The 16,124-nt window shown below is 34.4% G+C and overlaps 1 protein-coding gene across 1 annotated transcript; it reads right to left on the reverse strand.

Annotated features, from left to right (window-relative positions):
* Positions 1-8,564: 8,564 nt before the first annotated feature.
* LOC122043540 (transcription factor WRKY19-like) lies at positions 8,565-9,470 on the reverse strand. Its single transcript, XM_042604168.1, has 3 exons — positions 9,229-9,470; positions 9,028-9,162; positions 8,565-8,943 (listed from the first exon to the last, which is right to left on the reverse strand). The coding sequence occupies exons 1-3, from the start codon at positions 9,468-9,470 to the stop codon at positions 8,565-8,567; spliced, it is 756 nt and encodes a 251-aa protein (XP_042460102.1).
* Between the last annotated feature and the right edge of the window lie 6,654 nt (positions 9,471-16,124).

Consider the following 16,124-nt stretch of genomic DNA (forward strand, 5'->3'; position numbering starts at 1 on the left):
AATTATTTTTTAAAAAAGTAAGATTATTATTAAAAAATAATAATAATTTAAATATTTTAAAATATATTTATTTAATATGATATAATTTTAAGATTATTGAGTACTGTGGAAGTATAAATAATGAGTGTAATGTTAAAAGGAATAAGGATGAAAAATATATGTTATTATAATAAGTATATAATAGCGAATCTATATTTTTATAAGATGACGGATATTATAATAGGAGTGACTTATAATCATTCTATGTAAATTTTTTTTTCCCTCCTACACCGCGACCTCTCCCCTCCTCCCTCTCTCTCTCTCCCCTTCAAAAGACCGTTCTACCCTTTGTTGTCTTTGATTTTTTTTATTTTTTTAATTTTTTAGTATTATTTTTAAAATTAATTTTATTTATTATTTTCTTTCATTCATACTTATATATTTTTAAATTTTTATTTAGTTTTAATTTTTTAATCAATTTTATTTATTATTTTTCATTAATACTTATATATATATATATATTAATTTTATTTAATTTTTATTTAGTTTTATTTTTTTAAATTAATTTTGTTTATTATTTTTCATTAATACTTATATATTTTTAATTTTATTTAATTTTTATTTAGTTTTATTTTTTTAATTATTTTAATTATTTTTTTAATATTTATTTTGTTTTATTTCTTTAATCAATTTTGTTTATTATTTTTTTATCAAATATTTTTAATTTTTTATTTTATATAATTTTTAACATAGATCAGAATCTCTCTCTTCCTTTAAATTACCTTCCTAATTCGACACTTAAATTATCCACATCCAACTCTTGACACATGTCATAACCTTCTCTCTCTTTAAATCATCCCTCTCTTCAACCTTTGACACATAACACATGTCAGAATCTCTCACCCTCTTTAAATTACATATTCTCCAACCATTGACACCTGTCAAAACACTCCATCCATTTAAATTAGTCATTCTCAAACCATTGACACCTGTCAAGACACCCCCTCCCTTTAAATTACCCCTCTTCAACGCTTGACATATGTCAGAACCTCCCCTTCCTTTAAATTATCCCCCTTCCAACGCCTGACACATGTCAAAATCCTTCATCTCTTTAAATGACCCCCCTTCCAATCCTTGACACATGTCAAAATCTCTCATCATTTTAAATGGCCCCCCTTCCAACCCTTGACATATGTTAATCTCTCATCCCTTTAAATTACCCCACTTCTAACTCTTGACACATGTCAGAACTCCTCACTTTCTTTAAATTACTCATCCTTCAATCCTTGACACATGTCAGAATCTCTCCTCCCCTTAAATTATCCACCTTTCAACTCTTGACACATGTCAGAACCTCCCCTCTAATTAAATTACCCACTCTTCAACTCTTGACACATGTCAGAATCTCCCCTCTCATTAAATTACCCACTCTTCAATACTTGACACATGTCAGAACCTCTCTTTCCCTTAAATTACCTACCCTTCAACTCTTGACACGTGTCAAAACCTCTCCCTTTAAATCCTCCTCTCACACTTCATTTTTAGTCACTCTTCATTCACACCTCTCTCCACTGCTATCTCCCTCTCTGCCTCTCCTTCTCTCTTCCTGAAACTATGGATGACTATTTGGGTTTATTTTCAGATAGTTGGTCAATTGAGAATGATTTTCCTAGTGAAGATATCTCTAACAACAGTCACGATTATACAGTCAAATTTACCACAGATTAGGTTAGTTATTATCATTGTTTTATGCATATTCATTATTTATTTTATAAGTAGAGAAATTATATTAAGATTGGTAATGTCATACTTATACATCTTTGTTATATTATATATATATATATATATATATATATATATATATATATATATATATATTTAAAAGTAGAGAATATATGATAAATTGGATAAAGACAATTGGTTTGAAGAATGATATTATAGTGGGTATTAAAAATTCTGCTAATTTAAAAGGTGGCAAGCTACCAAAGTGTCATCTTATGTATGAAAGAGATAGAAAGTACAAACTGCCACGATATCTAGTTGATGGACAATCCTTAAAAAGAAATACTGGGACTAAAAAATATGAATGCCCATTTGAGTTGCGAGGTATACCAATACCTCCAGATGGTGTGATGTGGGGTTTAAGGGTTGTCTGTGGTTTTCATAATCATCAATTAGCAAAATATATTGATGGCCATGAGTACCCGAGTAGGTTAAAACCAATAGAGAAAGAATTTGTGATCGACATGGCCAACAACACCACACCTCGTGAAATTCTTAATATTTTGAAGGAAAGAGACCCGTCAAACACTACGGGGATCAAAATCATTTATAATGCAATTTTCACAAATAAATTCGCTAAACGGGGCGGCCTAAATTCTATTCAGTATGTCTTGGACCAATTAATTAAGAAAGAAAACCTCCATAATTATCGTACAAATCCAGACACCAACGAAATCATAGATATTCTTTGGGTTCATCCAAAAAGTCAAGAGCTGTCTGTCAACTTTTCGTCTATGTTGATAATTGATGTCACATACAAGACCAATGAGTATCAAATACCACTATTGGAGGTTGTGGGTATCACATCCATAATGCGAACTTACTCACTTATGTTTGTATATCATAGTAATGAGAGGACAGAACAACTGACATGTGCATTAGGTATCTTAAAGAAGTGGATGGTTGAAAAAATGGCATCGTTGCCATTGGTGTTTGTTTCAGATCAGGATTTGGTGCTTATTAATGCCATTGAAACATGTTTTCCTAATGCACGTCACATGCTTTGTATTTGACACATGAACCAGTACGTAATGAAGAAATGCACCCCTATACTTGGTCTGGAGTGGCAACATTTTTTTGTATCATGACACTCACTCATTAATTCATCGACACAATGGTCTTACCAGCAGAAGTGGGATGTCATGCGCGAATATCAATGATTCGAGGATGTTCTAAATTATCTTTGGGATACATAGTTACACCCTTACAAAGAGCGATTTATTTCAGCATGGGTTGTGTAACACCCCAAATTTCATGATTTAGAGTTCTAAAAGACCTTATTAAAATCTTGAAATGTTTTAGAAAAATTCTAGAGATTTTTAGGAATTTATAGAGTATTTTTATGCAATTTTTGGAGTTCGTTTGGTATTTTTATCAAGAGGAAAAAGTTTAAAAAAAAAAAGAAGAAAGAAAAATGTTGAAATTGGGTTTTGAACCCAAGACCTCGGGCTTGACCCGAGTCTTAACATAAGTCAGCCAACCAACTGAGCTAAACAAGTTTTGTTAAATATATTGAACAAATGGTATTTAAAGAATAGTTGGGAACATTTAAGATAAATTAAATAAAAGGGGCGCGGCTGAGGAATCGAAGCCCGGACCTTGGGTTCGGTTAAAAGCCGGCTGACCAAGTGGGCTAGCAGTCGGTGCTGAGCAAATATGCAGAGAAATATATTTAAGGTATTATTGATAATAAAAAGGTTTCGAAAAATGGCCGAGCCGAGGCTCGATCCGGCAATCTCCGGCTCAACCCGGGATTTAAGCGGAGCGGCTGACCAGCTGATCCAGCGGTCGGTTTTGTTTAGAAAAGGTAAGAAAATTTATTTAACAAGTTAACAGAATATGGAGATTATAAAAGAGGAGAAACTTGAGGCTTAATTGTCCCGTGACCTAAACCTAATCTTTTCCCTCCTCCCGATTCTGTCTGCGTGCGGCGCTTCTGCTCGGGCGACGACGAAGAAGGAGCTGGGTTTTGGTCTCCGACAGCCGGCCTAGGATCAAAGCCGAGAGTTTTCTACGCCATTGTGATCCTCTCGTCGAGGAGAGCTTGTGGGCACGAGGAGGAACCGGGAACTCAAGTATCTCGGAAACCCTAGAAGTTATTCCGGTTGTGAGTCAAAGAACAAGAGGTAAGTCGCTTACTCACCTGCGGTAAGATAGTTTCGAGCCTTTGATTTAGAGTTTCTCTTGTTTGTGAATGTGCCGTGAGTTTTACAAAGAAGATTGTTCTTCCCTTTTTAAGCTTTCGGATTTGTTGTGAAGAATCTCGGAATTTCTAGGGATTTGGTTTCTTCTTGCTTTAGAATTCTTGTTGTGAAGATTGGGTTTAGGGCTACTGCCGTGAGACTCAAAGTAAGGATATGGAAGAGTTAAGTATGTTGAGTTGTTGTTTGCTGCCGTAAGCTTCCTTGTTTTGAATGATTGTTGCTGTGAAGTTGCTTGTGAAGCTTGCTGCCATGTTTTCTATTGTGAATTGTTATTTTAGATCATCGCTATCCATCTGTTTTCTGTGGGCAGACAGTGAGCACGAAGAAGTGCATAACTAGTACGTAGTTTCTTTGTGGACACTACAATGGGTAGTTATATGAGCAACTTTTCTTTATGCTATGCTTAGTTGGGAAGAATTAGATTGTGTAGATCCATTGGGTGCATGTTTTAGTACATCACGTGTTAACTTTTGTGATAACAGCAGTAATTTTCCTTATGCTCAGCTGGGTAAGGATTAATTTAGAATGGGTAAGTGTATCAAGTGTATGCTATTGGTTTCATGGATTAGGGCTATGAGCAGTATGCTGTTAGAGGCAATTTAGATCTCTTCCACTCTATAAAAGTGTAAGCTTTGTTTAGGTTTTACATGAGAATCAAACTTAGATTTCCTTATTATCTTAATTAGCATCGCAGTTTTGTTAGCATTTACTGCCATGTATTGAAGTTTATGTTGTTGGTTTTCTTTGCCATCTGATGAAGCATGTTTGAAGAAGTTAGATATGCTTTCTTTTGATTTGTCTCTGATATAGCATGCTTATAGAAGTCAGATTTTCTTTCCTTTGATTTGATTTTGTTGTAGCATGCCTATATTCTTTTTACGAGTTTAAGAAAAGTATAAGAAAGATAAAGAAGAGAAAGAAAAGGCCGAGGCCTTAAGTAGATCCCAAAGTCAAGACTTTAGGGGTTTTAGGCACACAAGGTGCTAAAGAAAATGCCGAGGCATTATATAGAAGTATTAAAAGATAACAAGTATTTTACTTTTATCAGTGGCACTGTACTGGACTCTCTGTCCTTGGGCTGGGCTCCCATAGTCGTCCCTAGGTTTAGATAACCTAGTAGTAACGGCTCGGCCGACGGTCGACGGTCGACGACCATAGGGTCGCCAAATGGGCCGCCGAATGGGTCGGATCGTTACAAAAGAAAAAGCACAGTTGCCGGGCCCAAGAAGAAGTTGATTATTATTTTGAAGTAATATAAGTATAAGTTTTTGAACAAGTAAAGCAAGTTTTACATAAGTATAAAGTATTAAAGAATAAGTCTTTAAGCAAGTGAAATAAGATTCAGAAGGCGTTTAGAATTCAGTAAGTTTAGTTCTTTATGCTAGCATGATTGTATAGATTTACTTTACATGTTTAGCCTTTCAGTATGTTTCTTTCACTAGTAGATGAGCATGAGTAGATTTCCTTTTGAGCATCCAGTTTTAGATTTCAGTATATTTATATACATGCATATCGAGATTTTGTGAGTTAGATAGTGCTTACTAAGCAAATTTTGCTTATAGACTACACTTCCTCTTACTGCAGATACAGGAAAGGAAAAGATATAGAAAGGAAGACGACAAGGAGGTGCGGATGGATGTGTGATGCCAGGACTATGGAAGCTTTGGGACTAGGAAAGAAGTTTTAATTTTAGTTTCCGCATTTTAGTTATTGTAAACATTTGAGTTGTATTTTAAGTTCATGTCATTTGAGATTTATTCTGTTTAGATTGCATGTAGGATGAGTTCAGTTTAGTAAGTAGATAATTGTGTGTTTGATACTTATTTAACTGCGTGGTTGATTGATATGTGTTCCAGCCGCTTGTGGCTGTGTATATTATGTCATGTATTAATGATTATGGTCACCGGTACAGGGGAGACTCTGCCGGAATTTTTCGGTAGAGTTTCCATGTGATTTTAATCACACCGGTTAAGTAGAGTTAATAGTTAAGTAACGGTCATCCTTAGAGAGTAGTAGTAGTGTAGAAGGGTGGTCGTTACAGGTTGATACATGTATGCACCTCGGGAGCAATTCAAATCAAAGGTATAGTCATTTTATAGCTTTATTATTTAAATTTTATTCATTATTGTACTATTTCAATTCTTTTCAGTATTAAAACACAATGTATTTTTTTTATTACATGGCAAAGTTTGCACATGTGAGACTGAAGTTATATTTGGAATATACCGTGTCATCCCTACAGATATCTTTTGAAAAAATACATAAGATATTGAGGATTCAGTTCGAGGATATTAAGAAGTCATTCGAAAAATCTCTCAACATTCCACGCCATCAACATTTACATGATGACATTTTCAATCAAATAAGATGTCGGATTTCATTAGAGGCAATAGAGTTGATTTCTGGTCAGCTAAAATGTATTGAGGAAGCATCTCACCAGCTAGCCGGCAGATGCAACTGTTCTATGAAAATTGTATATGGATTGTCATGCGAGCATGATCTTGCACATTACCGTTACTTTTCCATTCCAATTCCGCTTCAGAGTATCAACGCTCATTGGAGGAGATTGTCAATGCACGTACATCAGTTTAATGATGAGGGAGCAGAACCTAACAGGACATCCCATGTTGTTGAGATATTAGATGAGATGGATCCACATATGCGAGAGCATATGATAGACAAGTTTCTTGATATGATGAATCCATCTCAAAGTACAGTGCGAGCCCCTTCATAAAACACAGAACATAGAGGTCGACCTAGGGTAGAGATGAGCAAAGTGGGCGTCGCATATCTTCTTTCGGAGATGCATCCACTTTAGGATCTAGGGTCTTTCAACCGACTACAACATCTGGAGGGAGAGGAAGACATGGAAGGGGGTTGAAGGTTCACAATACTAAAACGACCCATAATCACTCTCCAGTTCCACCCATCCATGATACTTATATTGAGAAATTACTTGTGCCTCTGCAGCGTTATATTTCTCACACTATTGATGTTCAACCTGATGGTCATTGTGGATTCAAGACAATAGCTGCACTAATTGGGTATGGTGAAGAAGGTTGGTTTCAAGTACGATTTGAGCTTATAGAAAAGATTCAACAAAATAAGGATCTATATGATCAACTTTATCCAGATCCAAATTTGATAACCAATCTATTATTCTCATTGAATTGGTTGGAGCCGTGGGCACCAAAAATGTATTGGATGGACGCTATGCCTTTGGGAATTGTCATCGCATCAAGCTACAATCTTGTACTTCATACATTTGGTTATCTCTTGCTCGATTGGCCTTGGGGAATTTTAATTATGAAGTCACATAATTAGGACTGAAATTTTATTCACCGCCATCACTCAATGTTCATAGAGTTATGGTTCTCGTGTTCACTTTAGGCATGTTCCACAATGAATTAATGTAAGTTGTTTCCATGGCTATGATACCATGATAGAATATTTAAATTATCATCTAAATATTCACGATTCGATTTTTAATTATGATATATTTATAAAAAAAATTTTAAATAGGACGTGCAATTAATAGACACTAGACTTCTAAATTATATTTTTTAATTTATTCAAATAATCGATAGAAAAATTTTATAAAATCAAATCCAATGTCCCATAAAAGAAAAAACAAATATGAGTAGGAAACAAATAACACTTGTCGACTATTATCAAGACTAGGAACCTACCTATGATGTCATCTTCTGATCTAGAACATTGGGAGTGTTGGGAAAAGTCAATCAGAGTGTGTCGTGGGGTATGTCAATATTGCAATTGGGTTGTAGCTAGCATATGTAGGGTGTTTTTTTTCCTTAAAGTACGTAATTCGTGGAATCAACTAATCCCTCCATAGTCAAACATTCCAGAATTATTTTTTCACTGGGGGAATTAATTTTGTAGTTAGTTGTACTTAGGAATTGATCTGTGAATATTTAATTAATTATAAAATATTTTACCGTTGTTCCGAGGTACATATGGTTTTAGAAAATTAAAAGAAAGATTTTTTATGCATAAATTTGAGTTACTTATTAAACTAAATAATATAAATAAATTTTAATATATATATATATATATATATATCTTATAACAAAAAATTATAATTTATCTTATTTATTTTTTATTAAGACTATGTTTCTTTTACTAATTAACATTAGTAAAACTTAAAATAAAATTATATTAATTTTTTTTCCACATTGAAAATAATTTTAAAATTTATTAATAATTTCTACAAACATTTTAATCAATAATTTAGAGTTGAAAATTTACAACACTACGAGAGAAGCTTTTATAAATACCTTGAGACGACGATATTAAAAAAAATATTTTTCTTAACTTTTTAACTAAAATTAAATATAATATTAAAATAATTTTTTTAAGGAGAGTTCCATTTCGAATTAGGAGCAACAATAAAAAATTAAAATTATTTTTTAGTAGTATTAATAAATCTCTTATTATATAAAAATTAACTAAAAATTCATAAGTTTATAATATTTAACTTTTAAAGTAATTAAAAAAAATCAAAATTTTAAATAAATTTAAATTGAGAATATAATAATTTCCGAAACAACTGAGCAATTGTTGCCTCCATTCAACTCCCGCCTAGATGCTGTCAGGGCCGATCTCCCAGTCTCCGTCGAACTCCATCGGAAGCAAACTGCCTTCTGCTTCATCAAAGCCCCCGAACTGGTACGGCGAAGGAATGAAAAACTGCTTATCCTCCAGGGGCGCAAAGGAAGGCGCAATCTTCCCCACAAATTCCTCCTCTCCTTCAAGGTTTTGCGCCGCCGCAGTACTCTGTTCTTGGTCGCGCTGCATTGCATTTGCACCTCCCTGCTCCTCCTCCTCCCCCGGCTGCTGGAGGCAAGTGTGATAGTCGTGGTAGGTGAGGTCGTAGACCGACGGGTCGTTGTCCGATCGCTGCACCTGCTTCTTTGCCGGGCAACTGTGCGAGTCCCGATGAGCGCACCGGAAATAGGCCCTGCAGCGAGGAGAGCTCGAAAGAATGGTTTTGGTCGAATGAGATCGATGCAGTACTGTATCTGTAGACTAGTGACTGGCTGACCTTGGATATTTGGCTCGGAGGATCTCTTTCTGGCCGTACTTCCTCCAGGTGAAGCCGTCGTCCTCCCCCGGACCTTCCACTCCGCCGGCCACCGAGCTCACCCTCACTTGGCACCTCCACGAGCACAGAGATTTCCTGCAAATTATACGTACTTCCATGACCATGCGGGCAGTACTGCGTGCATGCGAAGTACGAACGTACCTTCTCCTGGGCGTCAAGGTGCGAGGTCGCAGGGCTAGCGAGGAGCACGGAGGCCTATCGTGGCCGGCGTTGGCTTCGAAGGATTCCGCCATGAGAATTGAGTTGTGGATGGAGGAAGCGATCCTGGGAGTTAGAGCCTTGCAGAGGTCAAGGCAATGCAGATTTAACTCTTGCTCATTGAGCAGCTCCTTGGCTTGGCTGAGCTCGGCGAGCAGAGCAGCAGCGCAGGTATTGGTCTCCATGGACGCAGCTAGCTGGCTATCTGTCAAGAAGCAGGGGAATGGATATATCAACTCCAGTTTCAGACGCTGTGCTGTGCTGTAGTAAAAGATCGATTGAAGTGCTTCCCGAGCGAGTTATATAGGGCGGCCGCGAAGAGGAAGATGATTGGCGATGAAGAGGAGCGTGGGAATTCAACGGCGAGGGTTTGTCAGACAACACGAGTAATTGGGAAGTAAAGTGGACGATAATTCACTAATATTAGAAATTGTAAGCCCTCAATTGCAAAATGCCACTGTTACTGTCCATCATATAATTCCAAATATTGGAAATGGTAAGCAGGGGAATTATTGGTTGGGTGGGCCCATTGCCATGGCTTTTGTCAACGTTGTCGAGTAAGTCATGCTTGATAATACAAGTGCTTCGTCGACGTCCTTGACTAACTTCTGCATGATTACGATTATTTTAATAAAATGTTTCTGTCCTATAAATCTAACTTTTTCTATTTTTTTTTCTTATCATTTTTAACGAGGGTCTGTTACATGCAGTGGTGGGATGGTATAATCTGGACCCTAAGTTGATACTCTCTGCACTATTGACTAGACGTAATGTCATACTTCTGGAAGTATGTGGAACGAGAATGAAGTGGGCCGAAATTTCCTTTGTCAGTCAACGAGAAGTTGGGATATGGAGTGGGACGATAATTCACTAATATTGGAAATTCTAAGCCCTCAATTGCAAAATGGCACTATCTATTTTCTTTTTAAAAGGTCCAAAAAAGAGAAATGATTGTTAAGAATATAAGTGGATGATTGAAGACCTATTCTATCATCTACCTTGAGTAATGATCTAGATTTTTGGTTTTTTTTCTTTCTCTTTTAATTTTAAGGGATGTATCACTTCATCTTCTCTTCATTAATGTATTACTTATATTCTTAGACCTATAAGGATATGTACAAAGTTATCTTGATTAAAAATCAACTAAATATCTCCCTCTTCTCGTTCGAGAAAGTTAAGTTGTTTGAGGTAGTCAATGGTAATTTTGAAAACTTTTATTCATTTTGTTTCTAAATTAAAGTCATCACTAATATTTCTTTGAATTATCATGCCGAACTTCATGAAATTGGAGTTCATGACTCTTGATATCACTGGAAAGTAGGTCTGTAATCGAGTCGAGTCGAGTCGAGCCGAGCTCGAGCTCATGCCAGCTCAAGCTCGAGAAAACTGCATAGGCTCGAGCTCGAGTCAAGCTCAAGTCGAGCTCGAGCCGGACTCGAGCTTGAGCCGACTCGAGCTTGACTTGGAAAAATAAATTAAAAAACTATCCCAATGAAGATTTGAACTGTAGACCTCAAATACACCAAATGATATGTTCTAGCCACAAACTCCTCCTTAACTTATTCTTTATTTTAAAAGTAATAATAATTTTAATTATTAAAATATTAAATTAACCGAGCTCAATAAGGCTCGATGAGCCTTTGAGCCAGTGTTAAATGAGCTCGAGCTCGGCTCGAATGTTAAACGAGTCGGCTCGAGTTCAGTCAAATTCGAGATCGAGTCGAGCTTTGGCCGAGCCGCTCGCCAGCGGCTCGGGTCATTTGCACCCCTACTGGAAAGAACTATCTCTCGTGGATATTAGATGTTGAAATCCATCTTTCTCCAATGGTCTTGGAAACACTATTAAAGACAAAAACGTAATGTCCGACCAAGAAAAGGCTAAAGTGATGATCTTCCTTCGTCGTCATCTTCACAAGGCTTTGAAAATTAAATATCTCACTGTGAAGGGCCCGCTTGTTCTTTAGAAAAATTTGAAAAAGAGGTATAATCATCTAAAGACAATCATCCTCCCACAAGCTCAATTGGATGCACTTGTGTTTGTAAGATTTTAAATCTATGACTCGATATAATTCAACTTTATTTCAAATTACTTCTCAACTAAAATTGTGTGGAGAAATTGTTTCCGATGAAGATATATGTTAGAGAAAATATTCTTTACTTTTCATGCTTTAAATGTGCTTTTGCAACAACAATACCTTGCAAAGGGTTTAAGAAGTATTCTGAAATGATCGGATGTCTTATATTGGTCAAACAAAATAATGAGCTTTTGATGAAAAAATATGAGGCACATCCGATTAGATTTACTTCATTCCCTGAAGTTAATGTGACAACATATAACTTTGGAGGTCAAGCTCGAGGTCATGGTCGAGGCCCTAGTCGTGTGGTCATGGACATGGTCATGGACGACAATATTTTTGCAATGATCATCCTCGCTATATAAAAAAGGGGAAAGTAAAGAAGCACATGAAGGAAAAAAAGGTCAATGCAGTAAAAATGTAGAAAATATATGCTATCATTGTGGCATAAATGATCATTGGTCACATACTTATCATACGTCGAAACATCTTGATGATCTCTAACTAATTCAATCAAGAATTAGTGAAAAGCAAAGGAAAGAAGGTGATAGAGATAAATTTTGTCTCAGCATTTGTCTCTAATGTTGACAAAGTTGATTATAGTTTTGATACTATCTCGTAATATAATGTGGTAGATTTCTTTGTCGAACCTGAGAATAATGTTGATCACAATGTTCAGTGATGATGAATTAGTATTTTATTTTTCCTTTGTAATCATGAATAATAATTTTTATTTACTTTATTACTTTATCGTATATTTTATTTAAAGTTTATTAGTTTTCCTATGTTTACATGAAGAAAATATAGAAAACTCTCAAATCATATTCTCGATCAACAACAACGATGCTTGTCTCGTAGATATTGAATCAACTCATACTATTTTTAAGGCAAGAAATTCTTTATATCGTTAATAATAAATAGTGCGAACACTATATGCAAGAGTATAGAAATGATTGATGGCTTTGGAAAAGCTAACATCTATTTACCCAAAGAAACAAAATTTATTATCGATGATGCTTTATATTCCCCTAAGTCTAAAAAAAAAATATATTGATTTTAAAGATATTCATTGAAATAGATATTACATCAAGACTATGGATGAAGATAATACAGATTTATGCATTACAAATATTGTCTTGGATAAGAAAGTTATATTAGAAAAATTACCTACAATATCATTTGGATTATACTATACAAATATATGTATGATTGAAGCATAGACCATTGCAAACCAAAAGTTTATTGAGCAAAATAATTTCATCACATAGCATGACCGATTGGGGCATCTTGACTCTATAATGATGCAACTAATAATTAAGAATTCATGTGGGCATTCATTGAAAACCAGAAGATTTTTCTTCCTAATAAGATTTCGTGCGTTGCTTGCTCACAAGGGAAATTAATAATAAAGTCATCAATAACTAAAGTTAAGGCAGAACACTTAAAATTTTTGGAATAAATTCAAGGTGATATATACATATCCATATACTCGCCTTGTGGACCATTCAGTTATTTTATGATATTAATAGATGCATCAACAAGATAGTCACAAGTGTATTTATTATCAACTCGTAATCAAGTATTTGCGAGGTTACTTGCACAAATTATTTGATTACGAGCTCATTTCCTTGATTATCCTATTAAAGTCATTTGTCCTGATAATGCTGAAAAATTTACTTCCCATGCTTTTAATGACTATTGCATGTTCATTGGAATAAATATTAAACACCATGTAGCACATGTTCACACACAAAATGGCCTAGTAGTGTCATTGATTAAATGTCTTCAATTAATTATGAGACATTTGTTAATGAAGACAAAAGTCCCAATTTTATTTGGGGGCATGCTATTCTATATGTAGTGACACTAACGGTCTGTTTGGGAGGAGGTGAGGAAAGGGGAAGGAAGGGGAAATAAGGGGAAGGGAAACTTTGAACCTCGTTTGGGAAGGAGTGAGGAAAGGGAAGGAAAGATAAGGAAGGGTAAGCTTTAACCTTCGTTACCCATGGAAAGAGAGATTTTCTTACACCCCGAATTGGGGTGTAAGGAAGGAGAAAGGAAAACAAAAGATTTTTTATTCTAATTTTATCCCTGTTCTTAATAGTTTAAAAAATATTCTAATTTCTAATTTTTCTATGTCGCGCGGAGTTCAATTTCCTCGCCTTCTTCACAGCTCGCTTGCTGCCAGATTATTAGAGGAGGGGATCCGACACGTCTTCTAACTGAATTGAAGGGAGAAACTATTCTTGTCATCAAAATTTAAGAGGATATCTACTATTTTTTAATTTTTCCATCAAAATTTAATAAGTTTTTAAAGAATAGGAATTCTCGTTATCAACATTATCTTTCAAATTTTTTTATTTAAGGTTTCTAAAATCATTATTTTCATTATTTCTTATTTAATTACTCGATTATCGGCAATTTATTGTTTTGTTATGAATAGTATAAAAAGATTAATTTTTTATTAAAAAAATAGCTAATTTAAATGATAATATAAATAATTAATTTTATTATTAAAAATATCTAATTTATATTTATAAAATAAATATTAATATTATGAAAAGTTTCTAATTTAAAAAGTAAGGGTATTTTTGTAACTTTATCTATATAACCTTCATTTCTCTTCCCTTCCACCCAAACAAAGTAACATATGTTACATTAATGAACCTTCCCTCCCTCTCAAATAAAGAGAAGTTAAATACTTTACTTCCCCTTCCTTCCCTTTCCTTCCCCTTTCGTTAATGAACCTTCCCTCACTCCATCCAAACAGAGGATAATTCACATCAGATCTACAAATTATCATTAGATCTCCCCTTTACAATTGGTTTATGGTCAGGAATCAAATATTTTCCATCTTAAAATTTTTAGATGTGCAGTATACATTTCTATTGCTCCACCACAACGCATTAAGATGGGTCCCCAAAGGAGATTGGAAATTTATGTTGGATATGAATATCTATCTATTATTAAATATTTAGAACCATTGACAGGAGATTTATTTATGACGCATTTTGCAGATTGCCAATTTGATGAAATGACATTTCCAACATTAAAAGGGGAAATAACTAGTTGGAAAAGGAAATTATATGGCATGGGTTATCATTATCTCATTTTGATCCTCAAATAAAGCAAAGTGAACGGGAAGTTTAGAAGATTATTCACTTGTAATATTTAGACAATCAAGTGTCAGATGCATTTATTAACCCAAAGAAAGTGACAAGATGATGTATTCCAATGACTAATGCTCTAATTAGAATCAATGTTCTTGAAGGGCAACCTAAGATTGCTAATGAACTTAAACTACAAGTGAAACGTGGTAGACCTATTGGTTCCAAAGATAAAAATTCTCGAAAAAGAAAAGAAAAAGAAGCTCAAAGCGAGGAAGTAATAACTTTAGAAGAATCTCTGGTCATTAATAATATGATTCCAGAAGAACCTCAGGTACCCAATAATCAAGAGATATCAATAAATTATAGTATGACTGGAAAAAGATGAAACCGAGAAGAAATCGACTTTGATGATAATTTTGCATATCATATTGCATGCAATATTATAAAAGATGACAAGGATCTTGAACCAAAGTCTATTAATGAATGCAGACAAAGAAATGATTGGCCTAAATGGAAAGATGTGATTGATACAGAATTAAAATCAATTGCAAAACATAAAGTTTTTGTACCTGTTGTCCCTACACTTGAGGGTTTTAAACCAATCAAATATAAATAGGTGTTTGTGTGTAAACGAAATGAGAAAAATGGCATTGTCAGATATAAGGCACAAGTTGTTGTTCAGGGTTTCTCTCAGAGACCAGGAATTGATTATGAGGAGACATATTCTCCTATGGTGGATGCAACAATATTTTGATATTTGTTATGTTTAACAATCCATGGAAGATTGGAGATATGATTAATGAATGTCATTACAGTCTATTTGTATGAATCACTTGATAATGTCATATATATGAAACTCCCTGAAGGATTCAAACTACCAGAAACATATAATTCATGTCACCGAAAATTATACTAGATTAAGTTATCTAGATCTCTATATGGATTGAAACAATTTGGACGTATGTGATATGAACGTCTTAGTGAATATATGTTGAAAAAGGGATATCTAAATGATCTTATATGTTCATGTGTATTTATTAAGAGACCTAGATCCAAATTTATTATAATCGCAGTATAGATCAATGACCTAAACCTTATTGATATTACTGATGAACTTTATGAAATAGTAAATTACCTAAATAAAGAGTTTGAGATGAAAGATTTTGAAAAAAAATAAAACTTTGTCTTAGTTTGCATATTGAGCACCTTGAAAATGGATTATTTATCCATCAAACTACTTATGTATCAAAGATGTTACAAAGATTTTATATGGATAAAGCACATCCATTGAGTAGCCCGATGGTCGTAAGGTATCTTGATGTAAATAAGGATCTATTTCGACCTCGAATGAATGATGAAGAACTTATTGGTCCTAAAGTACCATATCTTAGTGCTATTAGAACATTAATGTATCTTGTTAGTCATACACCGATATAACATTTGCTGTAAATTTATTAGCAAGATATAGTTCTTCTTCAACAACAAGACACTGGAATGACATTAAACATATATTTCGATATCTTCCAAGTACGATAGATATGAGATTATATTATCCTCGTACTCCTGTAGTAGAATTGATTGGGTATGCTAATGCTGGTTATTTATCTGACCCTCATAATGGCAGATCTCAAACAGGTTATGTATTCACATTAGT

This window comes from Zingiber officinale, chromosome 2A (genome assembly GCF_018446385.1).
Source record: "Zingiber officinale cultivar Zhangliang chromosome 2A, Zo_v1.1, whole genome shotgun sequence".
NCBI classification, from domain to species: Eukaryota; Viridiplantae; Streptophyta; class Magnoliopsida; order Zingiberales; family Zingiberaceae; genus Zingiber; species Zingiber officinale.